Below are 27328 nucleotides of genomic sequence, written 5' to 3' on the forward strand. Positions count from 1 at the left end.
CGCATGCGCGTTGGGTGCCGTGACGTGCGGGCCCGCGCGGTGTGTAGATGCGGCGGATCCGTTCCCGGGAGCCGCGGACGTTATAAATGGCGCCGAAGCAGGACCCAAGGCCTAAATTTCAAGAGGGTAAGCGACTGTTAGTGACGGCGGTCAAAAAAAAAAAAAAAAAAGTCATGTTCAGTAAGTAGGAGTGGGGGCGCCACAGCGCCGGGGTGAGCAGGGGGCAGCCTGGCGCGCCTTCGAAAGGGGGCGTTTGGGGTGAGAGCTGCTCGTGTGAAGGGCCAGCTGTGTGAGGTATCAGCAGCGCCCCCCGGGGCCGGAGCCTCCCCACCACTGGGCTTTACAGCTCGACCCTCTTACCTCAGAGGTCCTATGGGCCTCACTCCTCCAATCTGTCCACATGTCTGTATGTGTTAGGTGGCAGCAGGTTACGCTGGGTGGCAGAATTTGGGCAGCTGAGGATCAAACATGCTGGCGTACAACATGGGTGATCCTTTGTTGTGGCAGGAGAAAAGCGGCTGCTGCAGATACATGGCAGCTGCTCCTCTCCCATTTTCAGGCACCGTAAGGACCTTCTGATGTCACGACACCGTGAAGCGATGATCAGTAATGTCATATAATTAACCCTAAAGATGCTGTGTTTTTGGGGACATGTAGGGTTCAGGCTTTGAAGGTGTAGATAGAACGTGTATGCGTTTTGGGGAGCTGGGCGGTATATATGTACTTTGATAGAGACCACAGCAAAGCCTTTAAGGGTTTGTCCGTCAGTATCCGATTGGTGGGGGTCTGACACCCCCTGCCGATCAGCTGTGGTGCTGGGACTCCACCACTGCGGCCATTGTGTAGTGGAGCTGGTTACTGAAGTGAACAGGAGCAGCTTTGTCCACTACACAATGGCCGGAGCTCCTTCAGGACAGCATGGAGTCGGACCCCCACCGATCAGACATCGATGGGCGATCAGAATAGAAATGCTGGACAACCCCTTAGAGGTTATCTACTTTGTGAGAGAATGATAAAACCAGGTTACAAAACAATAAATAACCACTAGTCGCCTCTTCTTTCCCCAGGGACCCAGCACCGAAGCTCTGGTGGTCCTCCTGGTCGTGGCTCACAAGCGGTCAGCCCCATTCAGCGATGTAAGGCCTCATGCACACAACCATATATTTTTTTTTGTCCTCATCTGATCTGCATTTTTTTTGCGGATCGGATGCAGACCCATCTATTTCAATAGAGCCGCCAAAGATGTGCGTGTCTGCATCCGTAGGGCCCTTCCGCGGCTTCACAAAAAAAGGACATTTCTACAAAAGTGCTGAAGGGTAAAGTGCAGGGCGCACACAGCTGGTATCTGTGTTTAGGACCACAAAACAGACACGGTCCTGCGCATGAGGCCTATTACCACTGATTGGCTGCAGCGGTCACATGCTGGCCGCTTGTAAGAGGTTACCTGGAGGACCGCTGGAGGGTCTGTACTGGATCACCGGGGGGAAGAAGAGGTGAGTAGTGTTAACATTTTTGTGCTGTCTAACATCTGCACTGGATTTATCAGTTTTTCACAAGATGGGTAATACCTTACATTTTTTTCAGAGCAGTGTAAGAAATGACTGTTCTGATTGCAAAAAGAGGAGGTTATTGTGGCGGGGAAGGTCAGTATGGCCTTATGTATTTAGGGAAGTACAAGGCATGTGGGTACTACTAAAGGTAAGACACGTATGGACCGTGGCCAGTGGTATTCTTCTGCAATTCCTCACTTCCTAATACCAATTATACCAGGCCCGATAAATGTTCTGGCCCATGTGCTATACAGCCAGGCTAGTACTTTTTCTCCTGTCAAAAATAACTGATCACAACTGATGCTCACAATAAGACGGATCATTGACTTACATTGTTTGTCATGACGGATCCGTCTTGTTCCGCACCACATGGCGGACAGAAAAACGCTCTCCGAGATGGGGACGCAACCAAGCGTAATGGAATGATTTCCGGTGCATTCCGTTTAGTTTTGTACCAATTGACCATGAATGGGGACAAAACGGAAGCGTTTTCCTCTGCTATTGAGACCCTATGACAGATCTCAAGAACGGAAAGGGAAAACGTAGATGTGAAAGTAGCCTCAGAACAATGAACAGCTCAAATCAGCATTATGGCTTCATTAGGTTTCCATTTTTATGGCTATACTAATATAACCTTAAAAAAGCAAGGGAAATCTGGCAGAAAACGCATTTGTTATCCGTCATGGATGACTAAACCATGAAGCCAGTGTGAACACGTGAATTACAGCCAGTGGACATTCCTTTGCTTGGCAAAATATATCAAATATCTCTCCATGTAGGAAGCGGGGTGAGCCATTAGTAAGCAGGCAGGAAACGCATCCACTCTTTGACTTCAGGCGCTGTTGGGCCTCATGCACATGACCTTATGTATTTTGCAGTCTGCAAACCACGGATCTGCAGAATACGGATACTGTCTGTGTGCCATCTGCACTGCTGACCCCAATATGGACCAGAATAGGACTTGTCCTATAATTTGCAGAACAGACATGTGGATGCTGCCCGCACACGGACGACATCCGTGTACTGTCTTTTTTTTTTTTTGTTTCATTTTTTGCAGACCCATAGAGATGAATGGATCCATGTGCAATCTGCAAAAAATAAATAAATATGAGGATCGGCCACCGATTCAAAATGCGGTGGTGTGCATGAGGCCTTACTTGAGTATATACCAATGATACAGGGCACGGGCTGTCCATATCAGTCCCCCAGGGCAAATGACTTGCCAGTGTTTGACGTTATGAATGCTATTAATGTCTTTCCCAATGACTAGTGCCGTGTGTATAATTTAGTAATATGTTTAGGTGTGTTTTGACCTGAAAACCTGGCATGTCAGTAGCTGCGAGGACTGTTGGACAGCCACATCTACAGCATAAAAGCGCCTGGAGCAACTTGTGGATTCTATTATGGGCATCTTGGAAGAGAAGGGAGAATAGGTATGATGGAAACTGAATCACCGTGAAGGTATTTAAAGCAGCACAACTGCTTAATATTTGGCTATTGGGGTGGTGTGCGAACAGGACTACAAACTACCTGCACAATGCAGCCTTTGAAAATCTTGCGTTTTGTAAGGGGCACCTTTTAGTAGTTTGTAGGTTTGACTATTACATTAGAGATTTTAAAGGGGTTTTCCAGCCTTTTAAGTGATAGCCTATCGTGTGGATAAGCCATCACTAGCTGACCAGCGGGCGGAGGGTCTGGAACCCGTCACCCCCCTGACATCACTAGAAGTCGGTGCAGGAAATATACAGCGCTGTCAGCATTGTAGTGGACAGCGCTACCTACCCCCATTGACTTCAATAGTAGCAGTGTTGTACTACAGCATTGGCAGTGTAGTTTATTTCCAGCCCCAACTTTTGGGGACAGGGTTGCAGGGAGCCAACCCCCCCTTCCCTGCCGATTAGCTAGTGATGGCTGATCCTTAGGACAGGCCATCATTTAAAAGAAGGCTGGACAATGCTTTACTATATAACAGCTCTTTAATAGTGTTATTGGAATTGTTCTTTATGATAATGGCCGTTTATTCATGGAGGTGTTGTATATGGCTACCTGTATTCTGTCAGTGCCCTGCATACTACAGGCTGCTCCTCATACAGACAATGCTGTGTACGGCCACGCGCTGGATGTGGTGAAATCGGAGTAGAGGCCTGACGTACGTGGCTCTGTACAAAACCGAGGCGTATCACGGCTGTATGAAAGAGCCCGGAGGCTGTATTCAGACGCGCCATTTCTGCTGCATGTTTTCAGAACTTTTAGTAATGAAATAAGCGATCTGCAGGTGAAAAGGGTCGGGGAGCTGGGGATTGCAACCATGTTGCTCCCCAGATGAATGGAACTATAATGTGCGGTCTGTCCACTGCTGCCTGTAAACCAGTGTGGGGGGGGTTGCAGCCCTCTCCAGGTCCCCCATTGTTCTGGTTGCTGAGGATCAGTCCATCAATTACTCCTGAAGTTGCATGTATATATGTGCGGTTTTGCACTGTTGTTGGGATTTTGGGTTCTTGCAAACAATAAAACCGATCATGTACTTGTCTGCAAACAAGGTTAGGATATTTCTATAGCCTAACATGCGTGCGGCCGGTGTCCATATTTTGCGGATCTGTGGTTTGCAGACTTTCACGGGGACACCGCCTGCCCGACATCTTGTTTCAAAAGTGTGAATAAAGTAATCCGGGTGCAGCACCACATTGGGAGACTGCACAGCCTATCTGTATACTGAGCCTAATATTCTATATTCCAGAGCTGTATTCACAATTCTGCTGGCTGTGGAGGTGACATTTTAACATCTTCAGAGCTCGCTGTGCTGATTTCCTCCTCCTAGCGCAGGGCAGCAATGTACAGCCGTAATCTTATTGCTTACCAAGCAGATGTATGTTAGTGCAGGATCAGACTGCACAGGGATTGATGGCTGTTGCCATGGAGATGCACAGCAGCTGTAGACACAGAATAGGAAATGTTTAACCCCTTAAAGGGGTTGTCCTATGACAGCAATTTATTCCCCCTATCCAGGGTGCCTATTACCCATTTATTTGGAGGTAGGGAGTTTTTTTTAGGTGTTCACTGTGAGGTATAAATGACCTGTCAGTGTTATTCTGCTGCTCAGGACAATTACAGGGATACTAAATGCCCACCGTAGTTTGTTGTACTGCTTTTGCACACTAGACACTTGTACTTTAGTAAAACATTCGTCATAGTGACCTGTCAATAATTTTGATTTTTGGGGGTCTGAGTGCTGACACCCCCATTGATTACTAGAACGATGGAAGAGGAGCTGTCTCCTGCAGTGAGAGCGATTTTCTCCTTATTCTAACAATCAATGGGGGTCCCAGCACCCGGACCCCACAGATCAAAACCATTACAGGGAATCTGTCGCAAGTGACCTCCCTGTCAAAATGCTTGCCATAGTCATGACATCAAAGGTTTTACTAGAGTACAGTGACACTTACAGTGGAGTTTTTCTTCTAATGTGTAGGGACAGCGATGGGGGACATTTTTCTAATATACTTTATTCAGTGACGTATATTTATCTGAGTGAACTTGCCCTGAAATGTCTCTTAACAGCTCTCTGAGCGTTGCTAAGGCATGTCTGTTTACACACTGTGCAGACGGCTGGGGTTAATTATTTTTCCCTCCCTGCTGGCTCCTAAATATTTCTAGACATTAACCTATGTCCTGCTTGCTCTGCCCTCCTGCTATATTGACACTGATCAGCCCTGACGGTGAAGAATTCTCCTGTATCCCCGGTGTGCTGAGTAACTAACCAGACGCCGGGCAGATTGTGCAGTCAGGTAGCTGATGTATACTATATGCTGTAAACCAGCTACTCCCCATATCTGTGAATTTTTATTAGTATTTTTCATTTCTTTGAATTATCTGAGGCAAAAGAAAATGTGAAGTCCGTGCTGCAACTAGACTGCAGTTATTTTTAAAGACTGTTTAGTAGTAACAGTTATAGCAGTGGTCCAGATTCTGTAAGGGCTTAACGGGGTTATCCAATACTATAGAAATGTCCCCCATATGCCCAGGCCCCTCACAGTGAATATCCTACTCCCTGCGCCGTATGGGGGACATTTTTATAGCCTGACCTGCAATATAATATGTAGCAAACTGCTAGTATAGGTCATAGAAGGTGATGTCTATTTTCTATACTGTCTATAAACTCTTCCATGTCTGAGGTTTATTCCTGACTGTGTTCATGTTGCAGGTGAGCGTGTCTTGTGCTTTCATGGGCCTCTTCTGTATGAAGCTAAGGTACGTCACTTCTTCTACCTCTTTTCTTACAATGCTTCTTGGCTACATATCTTGAAAACTGTATTGTCCTTAAATGTTTGTACATGGGTTTTCTGGGTATTTTCGACTTCTTCAGAATCTATGGCCAGCAACCAGTCCGATTTCATTTCCCCCTCTGTGCTAAAATAAAGTGATTGAATTATTGCCAAAAGGAGTGGTCACCCTTCACAGATATGCAAGAGGCCCATTGCCTCCATGCTTCCCCAGCCCCCCCCCCCCCCCCCAATGTTGGTGAGAAGTAGACTTCTGGGAGCCACATGAAGATCAGGACTTCAACTGGATATGAATGTGTTAAGAATATGTATGCGATTAGTCTGCGACCTGCTATTTCATCAGTCACATCATTATGTTAAGCTACTTTCACATCTGCGTTTATGCTGTACGGTTCTGAAATCCGGCATGGGGTCTCAAAACCAGAGCAAAACCTTTCCATTCGAATAAGGGTCCATTCACACATCTGTATGTGTTTAGCGGATCCGCAAAACACTGACACCGGCAACGTGCGTTCAGCATTTTGCGGACTGCACATCACCAGCACTATAGTAGAAAATGCCTAATCTTGTCCGCGGACAAGAATAGGACATGTTCTATTTTTTTCGAGAACGGAATTGCAGACCTGGGAGTGTGGATCCGGAAATGTAGATCTGGACAGCACATAGTGTGGCCCCATAGAAATGAAAATGCAGAACAGAATTGCGGACTTGTGAATGGACCCTAACACAGCTGGCTGCATCCGTTGAGAACAGATCCGGTTGTATTATATTGAAAATGAAGAAACTGGATCCAGCACTAAAACCGTTGTTTTCTCGTGTCCAAAATAAAAAGGATCTGGCACCATTGACTTACATGTTTTTTTTTCTGCCGGATCCATCTTGTTCTGTATTCCAAGCTGGGCACAAATACGATGCTTGCAGCAATTTTGTGTCCGTCATGGGAACGCAACAAACCGGAACGGAATGCATTCTGGCGCACTCTGTTCCGGTTTGTTCAGTTTTGTCCCCGTTAACAATGAATGGGGACAAAACTGAAGCGTTGTGCTGCGGATTTGATATCTCAAAACTGAACAGCGCAATGCAAGTGTGAAAGTAACGTTAGGACGCAAAGTGCTTGCGCTTTAGGATCTGAAACACCCATTGTGCGCTAGAAATGAGCTCCCCAATGAAGGGGGTTGTCTGAGGCATATTCCTGAGGATCTTATAAAGTAGCCTGTAGTATATAAATGGTGACACATTTATAGATGCCTTCTACTGTCGATGGTTTGCAATTCTCAGCCCCCCCAATAAATGTACTTGCACGCCTGCATCTGGAGTGTGTGAGATGTAGAAAACAGATGAGGAGGCCAACACACAGAGGAGGCATGTACTGTTAATTTCTGTCAGCGCAGGTGTCAGACACCAGCCCCATCACCTCCTGCATTATCTAGTACTTGTTCTAAAAGGGTCATTATGTGGCACTGCACCATGTGAGGCAATAAATAACTAGTGTTATGACAGGGTGTCTCTTAAAGGGGTTTTCCAAATTATTTAAAGACTTAATCACTGCTAGGAAGGCCTCATGCACATGACCGTTGTGTGTTTTGCGGTCTGCAAAACACGGATGTCGCCTGTGTGCGTTCCGCAATTTGTGGAACGGCACGGACAGCCATTGATATAACAGCCTATTCTTGTCCGCAAAACGCAGACAAGGATAGGATATATAGATGGAGATAGAGATTTTTTATTTTTTTTTGCGGACCACGGAACAGAGCAACGGATGCGGAAAGCACACAGAATGAATAGGTCCTGCGGCTCGGATGCAGACCAAAACAACGGCCGTGTGCATGAGGGCGAATCCAGATAAAAACTGTGTATTCACCAGTGCCATGCTCCAGTCCTCCCTGCTGTTCTTTATTTACATGGTGGCAGTAATGACGTGACTGCTGCAGCCAGTCACTAGCACTATACGGCACAAGACAGCGGAGGCCAGTGATTGGCTGCAGCAGTCCAGAACATTACCACTGGAAACTGAGTATTGCCTCTTTTATCACTATTCCTTCACTCTGAATCCCCCTTTAAATAGCTCCAGTTTTTGCATTTGCTTGACCTGGGGTCGGTATCCTCGCTGCCCAGTGTGAGCCTGTCCTAATGGGATCATGTATAGCATCCAGCCTTTTGTTTGCTCATGCTCTGTAAACTGGATAATGTTAGTGATGTGTCTTGTGTTCATAGTTCTTTTTTCTTTGCTCTTGGTGTATGCAGCTCGGTACTGGCTCCTTTCAGAGATAATCATAGAAGGCCCCAGTCAGCAAAAGTTGAGATAGCAGAACTGATTTAAGTCAGTATTTACTACCCATTTATCCCTTTCACAGGTATGAATAGTTGTCTCTTACATGATTTAAGTATTCATTTTTTTTTATTTATTTTTTTAAGTTCCTCTCTGAACAGGATTAGTGGGGAAAAAATTGTATTAGGAGTTCATGCGGAGTATGTCCTGAAAGGTTGGCTCCCGGAGGTCAGGATTTCACACACCCTGCTATAAAAGGGATTTCAGTCTACGTTAAGGGGTATTCCAACAAAATGCTATATCACAGCCATGGGATATAGCATTAATTATCTAGTAGTGGGTGCCCCGACTGCTGCGCTTCTCACAGACCATGAGAATGAGGTCCTTCTGTTTGACCTGGAGGAACATAGACAGTCTGCAGAGCAGCGCCCTTCAGTATAGGGTATGAGCAGATGTGCTGAGCAATGGGGGGGGCAATGTACCCTTTCAGCATGTGATCTATGGATGTGCCATATCTTATAAATGTGTGATAAATGTCTTTCTTGCCTAAATACCCCTTGATGATTAAAGCAAGCGTGTGCTACTTTTTGAAGATGTTCTCGTTTTTTATAACTTAGTCTGCTGATTGCTGCTCCCCAGTATTAATACTAATTGGTAAATGATGCATCTCATCGTTGAATCTCCACCTTAATGACAGGTTAAAATGAATGGCAGTGAAGCTCTGAATTAATGAAATGTTGTATTCCATGAACTGTGAATGTAATCCTGAGTCTGTTTCTGCAGTGTGTCAAAGTTGCCATTAAGGACAAGCAAGTGAAGTACTTCATTCACTACAGCGGGTGGAATAAGAAGTAAGTTGATGTAAATGTGTGATATTGGGTGGGGGGATAAGATTTCTTGTGATACATTTTGTGCTCCTTCAAACAGACGCTGCTCTGTGGTGGATTCTGTGTTCATTACAGGAACCATGTTGGATCAGTTCTGTAATTGATGCTGACCTGCAGTCTGTGTGTCTGCCCCGGCTCCCCTGACCCAAAGCGTCTGCAGCATAGTAATTTATGATAGTCAGCAGGGCTATTTAAGTCTACTCAAATGATGTCACTACAATAAATATACTGACGAAACCTAAATTACTATGATAGTCAGTTTGGGTCAGTTCAGTCAGATCACGGTTGTGTGCATGAGCCCTTAAAGAGGACCTTTTAATTTAAGGGAGATATATACCTGTTAATGTATACCTTAATAAAATCGCATGAAAGGTCCTCTTCAAAGGGGTTTTCCAGGCTTTTAATATTGATGACCTATCTTCAGTATAGGAGGTCATCAATATGAGATCGGTGGTGGGTCAGGCACCCCCATCGATCAGCTGTATGAAGAGAGAGCGCGTCTATCTCCTGTCTCTCTTCTTGCTTGCCATAGACATAGCAGCAAGCAGGAAGAGAGACAGGAGATAGCAGGCACGCACGGCGCTTGCCTTCCCTTCTTCATACGGCTGATTGGCGGGGTTGTCGGGCGTCGGACCCCCACTGATCTGATATTGATTGCTTATCCTGAGGATAGGTAATCAATATTGAAAGCCTGGAAAACCACTTTAATCGTTTTGTCCGGTTTCTGACATTTTACTTGGTTAGCTGCACTACTTCAAACAGCATGAAACCTGACTAAAAAGAAGGAATAAAAATGTGAATGTAACCTAGATAACTAAACGGGGAAAATTCTCCTTCCTTAGCCACGTTGACATCTCTGGTAATCTGATTCTGCTGGCTGTGCTGACAGACAACAGTCTAACAGAGTTCACTGGATCCAGCATTGCCGTATACTGCCGCTCACCGATGGACCCCATAGACTTAAATAGGATCCAGTCGCTTTCCGGCATGAGTGCCAAGTTTTGGCCGGACAAAAAAACGGTTGCATGCTGGGTCAAGTTACTGGAGTTGTGAATGTAGTCTTAATACTTTCTGACAATGCATATGATACTCCTTAACCCATTAGATCTTGGTAATTTGATGAAACCCACTTTACAGTATATACATAAATAGCAGAAGGACCTGGCTTTGCACAGGTATATTTCATTTAATGTTTCTGTGTGTCGTTAAAACATATCGACAGTATCCCCCATAACAGGGACCTCCACAGCGCCCTGCCCCCTTAATGCTAGGGCTACGCACCCGCGCCTTGGAAAAAGTCTATGGCGTACCAATATGCTTTAGACTTTTCCTGCCATTCATCAGCACAGGACGCACTATGAACAGCACAGGCGGCGCACTGAATGTAGGCTATTAAGCTATTATAGCTAAATGATAAAGTACATGGAAGATATACTATATTGGTATTTAGGTTAAATTGCCGTGTGGGCACTTTGTGATAAATAAGTGGGTATTCGGTTGCAGTTTGGGTACTCTGTCTCTAAAAAGTTCACTATCACTACCATAGACTATCATTTAAAAAAGTGTTGCGTGACACATGTAGCAGTGTAGTTTTGCCCTATGTGTCGTGCGACTTATTGTCGTTGTGTAGCCCTATCCTAAAGCTGACCTACAGCAGTGAAGAAAAATGGCTGGGTTGTTATGGAAACCTGGAGTAAAATTGTGTGTATGTGGAGAATAAGGGCCTGCGAGCTTCTATTGGCTGATAAGGGTCATGTGACCGTGTGTATGGCAGTTGGGATATGACGAGAGACTTGCAGGCTTGTATTGGCTAATGCAGGTCATTTTGGGGGAATATCTCAGGAACTGTACGTCCTAGAGAGCTGAGATCCCCACAACATTTCTTTCCAGGTAGACCAGAATGGTTACCAGCTGTTTTTTTTTTTTTTTTTTTTTTCCCAGCCATTTTCCCTGTTTCAGCTGTACAGCTAGATATGTTTTACTCAGAATCAGGGGGTGTCTGCCTTCTGTGAAATCTGCCAACACTGTTCTGCTGTAACATCCTTTCAATTATTCCCTACTGTTTGTTTTCAGCTCACAGAACAGATAGGGAGGGATAGATCACACTTGGGCCTCATGCACACGGCCGTTGTTTTGGTCTGCATAAATGGCGGCTCGGATGTGGACCTATTCACTTCAATGGGGCCGCAAAAGATGCGGACAGCACTCTGTGTGCTGTCCGCATCCGTGGCGCCGCAAAAAAAATATAACGTCCTATTCTTGTCCGCACTTTGCGGACAAGAATAGGCATTTATATCAAACAAAGGCTGTCCGTGCCATTCCCACAAATTGCAGAACCCGCACGGACGCCATCAGTGTTTTGCGGATGCGTGATTTGCGGACCGAAAAACACACCATGGTCGTGTGCATGAGGCCTTACAATCTTGCTGCGGTGAACTGCAAATTAGGTGGAAGTGAGCCCCCTAGTGGCCATGACTTCACAGCTTTTATCAGGTGGATGCAGGCAGATTTTTGCCATTAAATTTTTCACAACCTTAGGCTACTTTCACACTTGCGTTCAGAGCGGATCTGTCTGGTGTTTGCACAGGCGGATCTGCTCCTATAATGCATACGATGGGATCCGTTCAGAACGAATCCGTCTGCATTATAGTTTAGAATTTTTTTTGAAAAGTGTGAAAAGTTGCTCAGACGGATCCGTCCAGACTTTACATTAAAAGTTAATGGGGGATCCGTTTGAAGTTGACACAATATGGCTCAATTTTCAAACAGATCCGTCCCCATTGACTTACATTGTAAGTCTGGACGGATCCGTTTGCCAGCAGCGTTCGGGTGTCCGTCTGCTGACCGGAAGACAAACGGTGCCAGACTGATGCATTCTGAGCGGATCCGCATCCACTCAGAATGCATTAGGGCTGGACGGATCAGTTCGGGGCCGCTTGTGAGAGCCTTCAACCGGAACTCACAAGCGGAGCCCCGAACGCTAGTGTGAAAGTAGCCTTAGACAATTGGCAGTCAAGTACTCGTTCAGCCAGGTGTGGGGCATAATATTTCTTTATTTTAGAATTCATTTCAGGATTTATTTTTGTACCTCAAGAGTGAATATTGTCCTGAAACCTCTGGCAGTTAAAGGGATTATCTAAATTTCTGGGGTAACTGGAGAACATAGTTCATGCATCTCATCATCATTAACAGATCTGTTGGCTGAAAATGGATTTCATTGCTAAACAAGAAATATGGTCACAATGGTGATGGTTCTTTCTTCTTTTTTTTTTCTTTTTTTTTTTTCTCTTTCTTTTTTTTTTTTTTCTTGCAGCTGGGATGAGTGGGTACCAGAGAGTAGAGTACTCAAATACGTGGACACTAATCTGCAAAAACAAAAAGAACTTCAGAAAGCTAATCAGTAAGTTGTGTCTGCCTGGAATCACACATTTTCTTGAAACCTGAGGATGCTTTTTCTGTTTCTACATATTGCTTTGCTCTGCTTCTGTAATGGAGAAAAACAGTGGAAATAACACTGGTGTCACACTAAAGGGGTGTTCCGCTTGGTAAGTTATCCCCTATCCATAGAGTAGGTGCTAACTATTAGATCAGTGAGGGTCCTACCCCTGGGACCCTCACTGATCAGGAGAACGGGGACTTGGTACCCCCCCACAGCTCCCCTGAAATGACTGGAGTGGTCAGTTGCACATGTGCACTGCTGCTCCATTTATTTCTATGGGAGTTCTGAAGCTAGCTGAGTACAGCGCTCACCAGTCTCCAGAACTGCCATAGAAATTATTGCTGCTTTGGTCATTTCAGGGGAGCTGTGGTGGTTACGGGGCCCCCATTCTTGTGATCTAATAGTTAGCCTCTAACCTGTGGATAGAGAGAACTTTACCCCTTTAATTACAATGCTTGCCTCACAAAGGCCACAAGAGTACTGTACTAAGACGTGTTGGGACATTCTTGGGAAATAAAACCTGTACAGTAAATGTAAAATGTAATTTTAGGTGTTCTGAGAACTACAGGATAGAAAATCGTGTCTGAATTGAGTTTCTGCACATTCCTAAAAGCTATGTACACCTTTGGAGGCAATTTTAGTTTGATTGCATTTCACTAATTTTTTGCTAAAAATCATATTTTCAATTGGCCTTTATTAAAAATATTGAGCTGTTCTTTCACAAGGGGTTAAAGGGGTTGTCTCACTAAAGTAAGTTGCATTTATCATGTAGATAAAATTAATACAAGGCACTTACTAATGTAGTGTACATATTGTACTATGTATTTACTGGCTGGATTCATTTTTCCATCACATTATACGTTCGTTTCCATGGTTACAGACCACCCTGCAATCCATCAGTGGTGGCCGTGCTTGCACAGCATAGGAAAAAACACTAGCCTATGTGCGCTCCCATGGTTCCGGCCACCAGAGAGGCTGATTCATTTTCCTATAGAGTGCAAACACGACCACTACTGATGGATTGCAGGGTGGTCGTAACCATGGAAACGAACAGTGTATAATGTGATGGAAAAATGAATCCAGCCAGCAAAGGAGACAATATGGATAATCACAATACATTAGTAAGTCACTTGTATTAACTTTATCTACATGATAAATGCAACTTACTGAAGTAAGACAACCCCTTTAACTGTTTTTCTAGCTGTGTGACTGGTACTTTCACTTTCCCTTTGTGCCATCTAATAACCCTCTTCTCTAAACTACTAAGAGGTCATAAACACCTATTTAAGCCACATTCTTATCAGTAAGATAAGGATTGAGCTATAATGAGAGAGTAGAGATGAGAAGTCAGTCTGCTCCTCAGATGAGGGAAAAGACAAAAAATACACAGCCATCTAGTAGAGCATCTCAGCTACGTACACAAAAAACCATTCCATACTGTTAATAAAGACCAATTGAAAAAAAGATTTTTTGCTCAAAATAAGTGCAATGCAATAATAAAATTTGTCCACAAAGGCGTACATAGCCTTTAAGTTAAAGGGGTTGTGTAGGGGTTTTATATTGATGACCTATCCTCAGGCTAGGTCATTAATATCTGATTGGCAGATCCTTTGCGAACGCTACTTCCTCTAGCACTGCTTCCTCTTCTAACAGGTGATTGGTGGAGGTACCGGGTGTCAGACCCCTGCAGATTAGATATTGATGATCTATCCTGAGGATAGGTCGTCAGTATAAAACTCCTGCACAGCCCCTTTAAATACAAAATGTTATAAAAAAAAATAAAAAATAAATTACACAAAAAGACACAACATAAAAAGTACACCCATACAGCAATATCTGCAAAAAGGTAATGTGATGCAGAGAAAAACGAAAACATCTTGTGTCCTGCAGGCAAAAATAAGCCTGGTCCTCAGGAGGTTAAATATGATTAAGTGGTTGTCTGTTACATCCAGATTTTGCTACAGATTTTTGTACAACAGATGCAATCTGCAAAAATCAGACATAGACGAGCTTCCATCACACGTTAGTAGCATTTTCAAACCTGAGAGCAATGGCCAGAATTTACTTTAGAAGCACAACGTCCCTTTGTAGGACACCACGTTTGTCCGAATCATTTTTGTTGTATTCCTGGACAAGCTGTTTTAACTTAAGTCCATGGTAACAGCTCGAAGGACTGGTATTTGCTGACTTCCAAAGAAATAAAAAAAATAAAATAAAAATGAAATGTTATTGCTAATGTGTAACCCTTTCTGCAGGGATCAGTATGCAGAGGGGAAGATGAGAGCAGCCGCTCCAGGAAAGAAGACTGCTGCACTTCAACAGAAGAATGTAGAAGTGTAAGTGGCTTATCTATTTCTGCTACAGACTCCTGAAATGACTGAAAAACATTGATAAGCATGTTATTTTATAAAATCGAAGATTCACCAAGAATTTGTCTTTACAATTTTTTTGCACCCACCCATCCCTTTGCCCAATTTTTCCAGATAAGTTTTACAGTTGCTGTGTCATTAGTCAAAAATTCTGCCTAGACTTACATATCATGTAGCATATGCTCGCCTAGCTTGTAGGAGACATGTAGTACAGAGAGGGGGGATGTGGCTAATGTATGTAGTCTCCATGGACATACAGATTCAGAAAGCACATGGATCATCAGTGTGCTTTCCGCATCTGTCTGTCTGTTCCGCAAAAATATAGAATATATTTAAAAAATGCAGACTACGGACCCATTGAGGCCAAACAATGAGCTGCATCCGTATTTTGCAGATTCGCAATTAATGGACTGCAAAAGTGTGCATGAGGCCTAAGACGTATTACCTTGTTGTCTCTGCTGTGTTGTCCGCTGGGAAAACTGTAGTATTTCAATATTCTTTAATATTTTTCAAGATTTTTTTTATATATGGATAGTTACATAAAGAAACTTTTCATTTTCTCATAATGTATTCCCTTGATACCTTCCCCCTAATTCAAGCTATTTTGTGTTTTAGGAAAACAAAAAAGAACAAACAAAAAGGTAATTTTTCTGTTTGTCGTTGATGTGCCTTGACCACCTCACCTTCCCTCTGTCCTTGGCTTATTTGCTTACTTGTGATTTCTCTACAGCCCCTGGTAGTGGCGAAGGTAGCAGCACCAGCGATGCTCCTCAACCACCACGAAAGAAAAGGGCCCGAGTGGATCCAACGGTAGAGAGTGTAAGTTCCTGTGTGCAACTTTGCTTCTAAGTGAAGTGCGGTGGTCCAAATGTGTGTTTCATTCCCATCAGCTGCTGGCTAAAAACTCACAGGGTAGGATGATTTAATAGGAAATGTTTTTGGAATGTAGCCACACAGTTCTGTGGGCCAGGAAGGATACCAAAGGGAAGGGTGTGGATTTGTCCTCTCTAATGGCCTCTCTGTTCGTTTGACAAAGCACTGCTGAGTTGTGATTTGCTTATCATGAATTGAAAAAGTGGGAAATTCTGCCATTTTTAGGGGATTTTGTTTTTAGAGTTTAAAAGATTTGACTACCATGTTCTGTTGAAGAGTACGATTATGGCGATGCCATATTTAGTTTGTTTTTATTATGTTTAACACTTAAGAAAATAAAATAAAATCTTTGTAGAAAATTAGCTTTGCCATATTCTGGCTTTTTTATTTTAAAATATATTCAGCTGTGTGAAGGCTTGTTTTTTTTTTTGTGGGGTGACGTGTGGTTTTTATTGGTACTATTTGGCAGGATATACAGCTTTTTGATCACTTTCTATTCAGTTTTTTGGGGAGAGCAAGGTGTCCAAAACTATTGCATTGCACTTTATTTTGTTTTCCCTTACTGCGTTCACTATGCAGGATAAATATCTTATTTTAATAGTTCAAACCATTTCAGATGTGATCTATTTTGCTGATTTTGAAAAAAATAATATATATATATATAATTAATTTATTTAGTGAAAGAAGGACTGCACTCCAAATTGTGATGAAAATCCAAGCAGTTTTATTTACCCATAGTATGGCAAATCTTGCTGCAGCTATGCATACTATGGGTGAATAAAACTGCTTGGATTTTCATCACAATTTGGAGTGCAGGCCTTCTTTCTTTTTTTATACTATTGGGGATTGCCGTCACCCCTCTTTGGACTTTGCACCCACTTTCAGGTTGGTGCTCCCATTGGACTTTCTCTTAGTCCTGTTCAATGGCTATAACATGCGACTATTCTGTAATGACTGATCCCATAGCCTGCAATGTGGGATTTTTACTGACTTCCTCTTGAACCTTGGATGCCATAGCAACCATTAGACCCTCACAATTTCACAAAGGAGGGAGGAGACCACCTCCCATTGTCTAAGTGTCCAGATGCTGCAGCCGCTATGACTGTGGCACCCGAGGGTTTAAATCATTCATATCCCAGTAATCTTTGATCCTGACCCCATGTTGCGGTGTTACACAGCAAGCACCCAGCCAGTGTGGAGCAAGCTGAGCTCGTGATCCTGTTCCTTACATTCCTTAGCTGCCAATGGTGTACATGTATATCATCTTGCATTAAATCGGTTGTCTGGTCTTCCGATGATTTCAAGTGAATGGGACAGATTAGCTGTAATCACACTACACAACCTCTGCAATATCAAAGGCGTGCAGGTTAACAGTGAAGAGAAGACAGCGCTTGCACAAGTGTTGTAGTCCCTTCAAACAGCTGATCGTCGGGAGTCAGACCCCACATTCTGATATTGATGACCTATCCTGAGGATAGAGCATCAATATGGGAAAGCCGGACAACCCCTTTAAGGGGCTAAGCTGCTTTGTGCTGTAAAACATAGAAGCTATATTTTTAATAAGGTATGACAAAACAAATCTAAATAGATTTTAAGAAAATGGCTTCAGTGGTGTTTAAAACCTTAAAGATCCTTATACTTATCTATAGGAAGAAACTTTTATGAACAGAGTTGAAGTTAAAGTAAAGATTCCTGAAGAGTTAAAACCATGGCTTGTTGATGACTGGGATCTCATAACAAGACAGAAACAGGTAGGCACTACATTTCAATTTTTTCAGACTTTTCTACTGAAGTCTGTGTTATAAGAAGTTAAAGCGTAACTTTTTATTTATGTATTGATGCTGACCATTTTTATAGTATACTTTTAATTACTGAAATCGTACATTTCTGTTAGAAAAATAGCTGTAAAGTGGCCCATTTTGAGCCTTAGCAACGCTCCTGTCTTCTGTTTATATAACGGTCAGTGTTGAGCAAGTCTCCACAGTTATGTAAACAGAAGACAGAGGAGCGTTGCTAAGGCTCAAAATGGGCCACTTTACAGCTATTTTTCTAATAGAAATGTAAGATTTCAGTAATCAAAACTATACTACAAAAATTGTCAGAATCACTGTCCCAAACATTACAAAAATAAAGAATGACAGTTACACTTTAAGTTTCTCATAGAAGTCAGAATCCCATGAAATCCTTTGTTATATTTGAGGTGCTTGGCAGACTTGCGTAAATGTGTTTGCCTCTTTATTTCTACTTTAAAGGGAACCTGTCACCTGGAAAAGACAATTTACACTAATCACAGTACCTTTAAAGTATCTCTCATAGTGTGCCCAAAGATGTATTCATATCTTCTTTCTGCGTTGTGCTGTCTCATGTGTTTGGCACCTTTTTGAAGTCGTGCTGAAGTCACGGGGGCAGCGGCCTCCTTGACTCAACCGTCGGATAAGCTTGCCCCTATGCCGCTCCTCCGCATATTGATGGACATTTTTCCCTGTAGCCGTGACCGCGCTCTTCTCGCGCGTCCTGCTGCAGCGCGATCCCGGCTACGGCTCCCTCCCTGGCATCTGCATGTTCTCTGTGCCTGCGCTGCAGACAGTGATCGCGCTCACGCCGCAGGGGAGAAGCGATGGGTGTGAGCGCGCTGCATAGGAACGGTGCAGTGAACATGCAGTTGCCAGGGAGGGAGCCGTAGCCGGGATCGCGCTGCGGCAGGACGAGCACGGCGCATGCGCGAGAAGAGCGCAGTCACGGCTACAGGGAAAAATGTCCATCATTATGCGGAGGAGCGGCATAGGGGCGGGCTTATCCGACGGTTGAGTCCAGGAGGCCGCTGCCCCCGTGACTCCAGCACGACTCCAAAAAGGTGCCAAACACAGTTTTATAAGTCGATTTTATGAGACAGCACAATGCAGAAAGAAGATATGAATACATCTTTGGGCACACTACGAGAGATACTTTAAGGTACTGTGATTAGTGTAAATTGTCTTTTCCAGGTGACAGGTTCCCTTTAAAGGCTAGTAACACCTTAGGGGGGCAATTTTATTCCTTGTTGCGTTGTACTCATTTTGAGCTAAAAATCTTTTTTTCAATTGGTGTTTATTAAAAATGTTGATCCACTGTTTTTGTGCAGCCTTCAGTTTATCTAGTAGCAGAATCTGAATTTTCACTATGTTCCTGCCTGGGCTCCTTTTCTTTGAACTCTGACCTGATAAACACTCATTATAGCTCAGTTCTTACCGATGAGAATGTGGCTTAATTAAGTGTTTGACCTTTTAGTAATTTAGAAATAAGGTTTACACTGCTAGACAACCAGTTAACCCTTCGTGATAGAACAGCTCAATATTTTTTAATAAAGACCAATTAAAGGGGTATTCTCAACACACTATTTCATACTTACCTGCTCCCGGTGCGCTGTCTACTTCCTGGTTTCGGCACTTGGCAGGGGGCGGGCTCCATCTTGATTGAGGTCTTCTCCTGGCCAGGCTGCGCGCTGGACTGAACGCGCACGCCGAGGCCGCGCATGCGCCCTTGTGACTTCTTCCCGGCAAGTATACTATACTGGCCAGGAAGAAATCACCATAGCGCATGCGCGCGACCGGCTGGGAGAAGAGAAGTAGTCATCTGCGCAAGCGCGGCCACCGCGATTCCTGAGTAGAGCGGTGGTCATAACCAGGGGAGACGGAAGACAACAGTCAGGTAAGTATATGTTTTTCTTCTAAGGGGTGGGAATTGGTTAAATATATTTAGAAAATGATCACTGTTAAATCATTAACAGATTTAACAGTGATCATTAAGATGGGAATACCCCTGTAAAAAAATAACCTAGCCCAAAATGAGTAATAACAGAAATTGCCCCAAAGGTGTACATAGCCTTTAAACCAGGTAGTTTTGGAGTAGATGATATGCTACTTACTTTATTCCTATTGTGTTGTGTACATGATAAATGAAGCCATGCAAAATGGGATAGCCCACAAACACACACACACTTCTCAACATCAAAATTGCAACTCTAAGAAAAAGTCGTGGAATTATGGAAATGGATCAATAGACATGTTCATGATGAGCAAATTATAATAATGGATACAAAATATTTAAAACCTTAATTTTATTCAGTATCGAGTAAAGAGTATGCCTTGGCATGCTATCAGTGAGGTTATTAATAGTAGAATGTTCTGCCATGCTGAATGCACTTGGCACGCAAATCGTCAAGATCTGCTTCTTGCAGCTCCTTTTGCAATTGCCGACCAAAAGCTTTTAGAAACAGGGTGCTGGATTAAAATGCATGGCGTTCATTAACTTCTTATTTTCTAGCTTTTTAACCTTCCTGCCAAAAAAACTGTGGAGACCATCCTGGAAGAATATGCTACATATAAAAAATCCCGGGGAAACACAGACAACAAGTAAGTTCTGATCCCTGATGTGTGATGTTGGATTGTCTGGATTACAGCTCCAAGGCATTTAGTCCTTAAAGAGGACCTTTCACCCATTATCTCACTGCACTTACTATTACCCCCGGGCGCCGCTCCGTTCTCCCGCTATGCCCTCCGGCATCTTCGGTCACTAAGTTATGGTAGGCGGAGTCTGCCCTTGTTCTGCTGTAGCGCTGGCCAATCGCAGCGTAGAGCTCACATAATCTGTGAAAGGTTCTCTTTAAGGCACACCTTTATTTAAGGGTCCATTCACATGTCCGTGAGTGTTTTGCTGATCCATAAAACATAAACACGGCTATGTGCGATCCGCAATTTGCGGGCCACACATCGCCGACACTATAATAGAAAATGCCTTTTCTGGTCCACAATTGCGGTCAAGTATAGGACATGTTCTATTTTTTTTTTCAGGAACGGAATTGCGGATCTCAGAAATGCGGATCCGCATCCGTTCAGCCCCATGGAAAGTGAATGGGTCCACACCTGTTCCGCAAATTGCGGAACAGATGCGAACCCAAATTACGGACGTGTGATGGACCCTAAAACTGACCCCAAAAAAGAGGGAGGGATAGTAGGTATTGAGGTGTTTTATGTTCAGCTTGTGCTTTCTGTGACTTGAGCATATTTTGCAGAGAATATGCAGTGAATGAAGTGGTCGCTGGCATTAAGGAATACTTCAATGTGATGCTGGGCACACAGCTCCTATACAAATTTGAACGGCCTCAGTATGCAGACATCTTAGCGGACCATCCTGATTCCCCCATGTCCCAAGTTTATGGTGCCCCTCATCTGTTGCGTCTGTTTGGTAAGTTCATACATATATCTTCTATCAGCTGCTTCAGCTCTTTATTGTTTTACCACTTTTTTTTTTTTTTTTAAGCAATTTTTAGTTTTTTAAATGGGTGGTCTCACTTCAGCTAATGGCATTTATCATGTAGATAAAGTTAATACAAGGCACTTGCTAATGTATTGTGATTGTCCACATTGCCTCCTTTGCTGGCGTGATAACATTTCTGTCTTATTACACGCGGCTTCTTTGCAGGGGTTATGACCACTGCTGCAATTCAGCTATGAGGTGGCCAGGACGGGAGTAGCTGCGCATGCGTGACTGTGTTCCAACGGTTTCAGCCACCAGAGAGACCAGCGGTTTTCCCAGTATTTAGCAAGCACAGCCTCCACTGCTGGATTACAGGGTGGTCATAACCCCTGGATACAAGCAGTGTATAATGTGATAAAAAGTGAATCCAGACAGCAAAGGAGGCAATATGGACAATCACAATACATAAGGAAGTGCCATGTATTAACTTTATCTACATGATAAATGCTATTTGCTGAGACAACCCCTTTAACTTCTCTGAACAAAAAGGCAAAAGGAATCAAATGGCTGGGAAAGAAGCCTTTTAAAGTAGAACATTTACAGAATGCCTTAACCGTTTTGCTGCCAGGGCAATTTTAATGCTTTTGGCAAACCTCTTGCACAATGTGAACATTTCTGGACTTTATGCTAATTGCCACTCTTGCCACTTTTTATGCCATTTTCATAACATTTTGAAACAAATGCACAAAATATCATATTTGTGGGAAAATGTCATACCCAAACAGCCTAAGATGCACAACATCCCCCAAAGTACAAACTGTGCACCGTTTATACATGTCACTTATGTCTATAGGCACCAGAACTAAACAGGCCACAAATGTCCATGATCCTGATGCTGTAGTCATGCAGTGGAAAAATGTTCCCTGTGCATCTGAAAAGTGGCGTTAAGTTGCATTTTTTTATTTTTATTTTTTTAATCAGATAATTTTTGTTTAACTTTTTGTAAATGGCAAAAATACAGAGAAAATAGTCTGCACAATTATACATGCAACAGTCAATAAAAGTATTACCAAAGCATTACATGATCGGTAATAGAATTAATTCCATGAATACAATATGTATCATCAAGCATATTAGAAGACGTACATGAGATCAAGTAATATTGTTACACAGTATACATTGTACAAACCAAATCTCTCAGCCATTACGGTTTTTAAACAAAAGACCGTCCCTCCCTACCCAACTAAAACCCATTCCCCCCCCACCCGAGTGATGGAACGGGTCCGACTCCAAAATCGGTTCAGCAAAGACGCTTCCATTACTGATAATAGAACCATCTGCATCCGTTATGAACAGATCCGGTTGTATTATCTTTAACATAGAAAGGACAGATCCGTCATGAACTCCATTGAAAGACAATGGGGGTGGATTAGTTTTTTATTGTGTCTGATTGATTGTGTCAGAGAAAACGGATCCGGCCTGACCCACAATGCAAGTCAATGGGGACGGATCCGTTTTCTCTCCATTTTGCTCCGCATCCCATGACGGAAAGAAAAAACAGCTTGCTGCGGTTTTCTCTCCGGTATGGGAACACAACGCTTTTTGGAGCATTCCGTTCTGTTCCGTTACATCTTGTCCCCAAAGACAATGAATGAGGACAAAGCGGAAGCGTTTTCTCTGATATTTAGATCCTATGACTCAATAACCTGAACAGTTTGGGTTCCTTACCCACCAGGGGTCACTGGAGGCCACCGTACAGTGCCCTGGTGTTGCTTAAATCTATCCCTGTTGCACACACTGGATCAGGATGTAAAACTGCTCCCTGACTTCAGAGAGCTGCACCCTAAATATTGTACTTGGCCTTCAGGTGATACCAGACTCAATATTCTAATCTTCATTATTGTATCAGGATCTACCCTAATATTCTAAGCATTTTAAGGCCATACATATTACATACATCCTTGGCAATGGAAGGGTTAAATAATGATGGTTCAGTTAGTACTAACCACAGGAGTGATTTACAGATCTCTCCCCTACACACTAATTGGGATAGACTCTACTTTCAGACTTAGTCTAGCTGGAGTGGAGCCACCCAGTGAAATCTTCTCTGAAACGTCTTAAAAAGTGCAGTGCTTCATAGTAACACACAGTTCAGTGTCATCAAGGAATATGTTGCTGTTTTATGTTGCCTGTGGTTATAGCAGCATGAAATGTCTATTAGAAACTACTTGCATTCCCCATGTAATAATTCTGGAACCTCTATTCTGATGACTCTATGAAGTGCCATTCCGTTATTATTCCTGCTATGGACTGTTATGAATGATTTACCATTAGTTTGGAATTAATGTCCAGATGGGTGTTGCCTATTGGGGGGGGGGTCCCTACAGGCTGACACTATCCAATCCTTGCTGCCAGGAGGAATAATAAAAGAATGGAACGACATAGGATCATAAGAAAAGGTGTTTGAAAAATCAATACAGTACACGAGGAATGCATCTAGTTACTAAAAACCAGCATGTCAGGAGAGGCGACAGGTCCTCTTTAAGTGAAATAGTTTACTGAATAGTACTGCTGGCACAACTCCAGATCTCTAAGGCTACTTTCACACAAGTTTTTTGCGGATCTGTCATGGACCTGCGAAAACGCTTCTGTTACAATAATACAACCACATGCATCCGTCATGAACAGATCCGGTTGTATTATGTCGTCTTTAGCCATGACTGATCAGTCTTGAGCTCCATTGAAAGTCAATAGGGGACAGAGCTTTCTATTCTATTGTCAGAGAAAACTGATCTGTCCTGGCACACAATGTAAGTCAATGGGGACTGATCCGTTTTCTCTGACACAATCGGGCACAATAGAAAATGGATCTGTCCCCTATTGACTTTCAATGGAGCTCAAGACGTATCCGTCATGGCTAAAGAAGACATAATACGTTTGGCTCTCCTTCGTCAGGCAGACAGCAAAATGCTGCAAGCAGCGTTTTGGTGTCGGCCTCCAGAGCGGAATGGAGACTGATCGGAGGCAAACTGATGCATTCTGTGCGGATCCTTTTCCATTCAGAATGCATTAGGGAAAAACTGATCTGTTTTGGACCGCTTGTTAGAGCCTTGAACAGATCTGACAAATGGAAAGCCAAAATGCCAGTGTGAAAGTAGCCTAACTTGTATCTCCATACTCGCTGCTGTTCCCCCTGTTGTGCGCTTGTAGCCCTGAAATACAATGAGAGGTCACCTAGCATGTGGACATAATAGAGAAGACTCCAGGACAAGTCCTTTCTGTGTATTCCATAGCCAGTTTAAGGGGGAACAGGCGTGAGTGTGGACATACAAATTAGTGTTCAGGTGTTGGCAGCATTACTATTCATGTAGTACTCCTTTTTAAGAGTGTCCCGATCAGTTGGGCTTGTGCTGCCCGTGCAGACATATACCATATAGACTGTGAAGTGGATAGTCTTCAGCACATAGAAAAGTATAATACGCAATAAATGTGCACATGGATTTCCTCACCATTATTGTTAATAATACTTCTATATTTCAGTTCGTATTGGAGCCATGTTGTCCTACACTCCCTTGGATGAGAAAAGCCTGGCTTTGCTTCTGAACTATTTACACGACTTTCTGAAGTAAGTAATGTCATCTCATTGTAAATGTAGTACACGTGACCATATAAATCCTGTTTCATATATTTCTTTAATATATTTAGTCAGTTACAGTGGCCTAATATTAAAAGGGCGTTTCACACAGAAGTGATGGCATATTCCTCGCTGCCAGGATTCCATGAACCTAAAGGTGCCCATACACCTATGATGGCGGTCTCCCACCTCCTCCATAGATATATGCCAGACATGTATGTTTTCTATGCGGAGAGAGGAAAGCAGCTGTAGGACCACTCTGGTGGCGGCTCATCTCCCAGGAGAATAAAAGCATTATGGTGTAATACCAAACTGTATTCAGACATGTCCTGCAGCTGATCAGTTAGCTTTTTAATATGTCAAACAGAATCCAAAAGATTAAACTCTGAACAGAGTTTGACTTGCTTTCTGTCCTTTTTCTCAGGACACAATAGCATAGTATATCAAACATTTTTCCTCATTAAAGTTAAAAGATCCACGGAGGGACACACACACATTCTCCGAATAGGCAATCACAATCTGATTGGCAGGAGTCCAGCGCCCCAGCAATTAACTGTACCAGAACAGTGTACTGTCTACTACAGAATTTATAGAAATGTGTAGTTTTGGTGCCAGCTTCAAGCACCAGCGTTACACTGAAACAGCGGGTGTCACACCCCAGCCATTCAGATGGTAATGGACTATCCTGAAGACGGGGCATTTCTTGTATAATGCTGGACAACCCCTTTTAATACCATTTTCAGGTATTCAAACATATGCCCTGGTAGAATGCTTAGCAGAAGGTGTGAACCTGAACCCAGGCTTAAAGGGGTTATCCCATGACTAATGTAAAAAATACATCATTTAGTACATGACAACCTCTTTCTAACAAAGCTAGAAGCAGCCCTGTACCTCACATGGGGCCAGAGATCTCCACATTAATTGCTCAGCTAGATTTATATCAAGCTGACGGCTCAAGAGGGCGTGTCTATTCTGCTGCTGCTCGGGGGGGGCGTGTCTATGGTCTCCCTATCACAGCTCAGGAGGCAAGTGAAGGATGAAACGGAGCATGTGCGGCCATCTCAGTGAGCAGGTCAAAGAAGTAAAAAAAAAAAAAAAAAAAACTAAACAGGTGGTGCTATACAGAGATTTTATTGAATAACTTAGTGGCTATGCTAAATTTTTTATCACATGCAATTACAAAAGTATTCAGATCCAGGTGCTGGTTCAAAAACTAGAATATTTGTGGGACAACCCCTTTTAGCTGACTACTGTTGTGTACATAATTTTTAACATTCATGCTGCTTAACCTAATTTCTTTCCAAATTCCAGATATTTGGCGAAAAATTCCACCACACTCTTCAGTGCCAGCGACTACGAGGTTGCACCACCTGAATACCACAGAAAGGCTGTATAGTTTAAACTTCGATCTGTTCCTCTCAGAGTGTCCAAGGATTCCTTACCAGATCATTCTTGAGTGTTACATTGTGCAAGTGACTGATGAATGAACATGTACGCTTGAACTTTTGGGTGATCTTATGGATTTTCAGGGGAGACTGAATACCATTGTCTTTGTGTGGCAGTAACTGCTGAAGACTGAATACCGGTGGTGTCTCCTGTTCTAGACTCATTGGGGATGTGTGGCTAAAGAATACTGCTACACAGAAATGGGCCCAGTTTCCTAATATGCTGCTTGCAGTACGTCTTGCAGAGATTGACTTGTTCGTCTTGTCTTTATGTACTCTTCTGCTCGACCGCTCCCGTCCAAACCTGGCCATACTTACCAGCCATGAAGCAAATGTCCTCATTGGAAAACAAGTGTTCTGTCCTCGTTTTATTTTATTTGCATATTAAAATAGTGTTTCATGACTGACATTTCACATCCTTCACATTTTGTATTGCTTAAGTCCACTATGAGGATTATAGCTATCAACTTGTATTATATTTTTTAGCACTTCAGTTGATATCTTTTTGTATTACTGCAGTCTGTCATTGAAAAATCTCTTGGATAGAAGTACTGCTGTTCTTGGCAAAGTTTGACATTTAAAGTAAGAAAAATGTGCTCTATACAGAACATGGGGAATCACTAGATTAAAAACTCTCTATATCCTGGTTTTAACCAAAGGGCTGGCAGTGGCTGTTAAACAAGATGAGAGCCATATTTTTTATTTATTTTTCTCTGGGGAGACCTGTTGACTCATGCTGGTCACCTTCTAGAAGTGTGTTCCTGAAGTTGGTAAGTTGGCCATCTTTGTGATAGAGGAGCAATTGCTTGTCCTTTTCTCGGGGTGTTATTGCTACAGTTTTGTGCAGCTGAAATCGAGGTTTGGTTGGATTTTCTTACATGTTCTTGCCTTCAGATCGGCAGAAGATTAGACCAATGTCCAGTTTATGCAGACATCACCCGGTTGGTAATACTTAAGGTTTGGTAAAACTAACCTCAAGGTCTTCGTACAAACTATTCTAGTGGATTAAATGTTCATTATTGAAAATGGATGAATTGGGGGGGACTTTGTCATCCTGAAGAATGGTAGTCTTGGCTGACTATTGTCATTGTTAGGCAGCAGTCACATCAAGCTTTTATTCTTCATCATTCCATGGGGTGTCATTCATTCTCCTCCGTAGCAACACAAATGCCAGCAAGAGATTTGTCACTTTTTTGGCAGCATGTGATATGTTCAGTGGTTAATCACATTTTTTATGCATGAGTTGTTTTATGTATTGCTTTAAAAATGTGTACAAAAGAGGTTCTATAAAAATAAAGGTGCTGTTATTAATATGGTGTGTCCTAGTCTTAATCCAAATATGCAATT

General features: G+C 43.0%; 1 protein-coding gene across 5 annotated transcripts; it reads left to right on the forward strand.

Annotated features, from left to right (window-relative positions):
- On the forward strand, positions 1-27309 carry MORF4L1 (mortality factor 4 like 1). Of its 5 annotated transcripts, none has more exons than XM_044279352.1 (14): positions 8-126; positions 2852-3011; positions 5752-5798; positions 8075-8184; positions 8883-8950; positions 12300-12386; positions 14681-14761; positions 15410-15435; positions 15525-15613; positions 17317-17418; positions 19970-20058; positions 20718-20890; positions 24443-24527; positions 25848-27309. In XM_044279352.1, exons 7-14 carry the CDS (start codon positions 14703-14705, stop codon positions 25930-25932), a joined length of 708 nt encoding a protein of 235 aa, XP_044135287.1. In that variant the 5' UTR covers positions 8-126; positions 2852-3011; positions 5752-5798; positions 8075-8184; positions 8883-8950; positions 12300-12386; positions 14681-14702; the 3' UTR covers positions 25933-27309. The 5 variants fall into 5 exon arrangements, with proteins under 5 accessions (XP_044135282.1, XP_044135284.1, XP_044135287.1 ...); XM_044279350.1 differs by having other exon boundaries at positions 2852-2983; XM_044279351.1 differs by lacking the exon at positions 8075-8184.
- The last annotated feature ends 19 nt before the right edge of the window (positions 27310-27328 follow it).

Source organism: Bufo gargarizans, chromosome 2, assembly GCF_014858855.1.
Source record: "Bufo gargarizans isolate SCDJY-AF-19 chromosome 2, ASM1485885v1, whole genome shotgun sequence".
In the NCBI taxonomy this organism is placed as follows: domain Eukaryota; kingdom Metazoa; phylum Chordata; class Amphibia; order Anura; family Bufonidae; genus Bufo; species Bufo gargarizans.

Coding starts and splice junctions, on each gene's coding strand:
- MORF4L1 (XM_044279347.1), top strand. CDS start 87: ATGGCGCCGAAGCAGGACCCAAGGCCTAAATTTCAAGAGG. Junction 127..5,751: donor AAGGCCTAAATTTCAAGAGG/GTAAGCGACTGT, acceptor TTCATGTTGCAG/GTGAGCGTGTCTTGTGCTTT. Junction 14,762..15,409: donor CAACAGAAGAATGTAGAAGT/GTAAGTGGCTTA, acceptor TTTGTGTTTTAG/GAAAACAAAAAAGAACAAAC.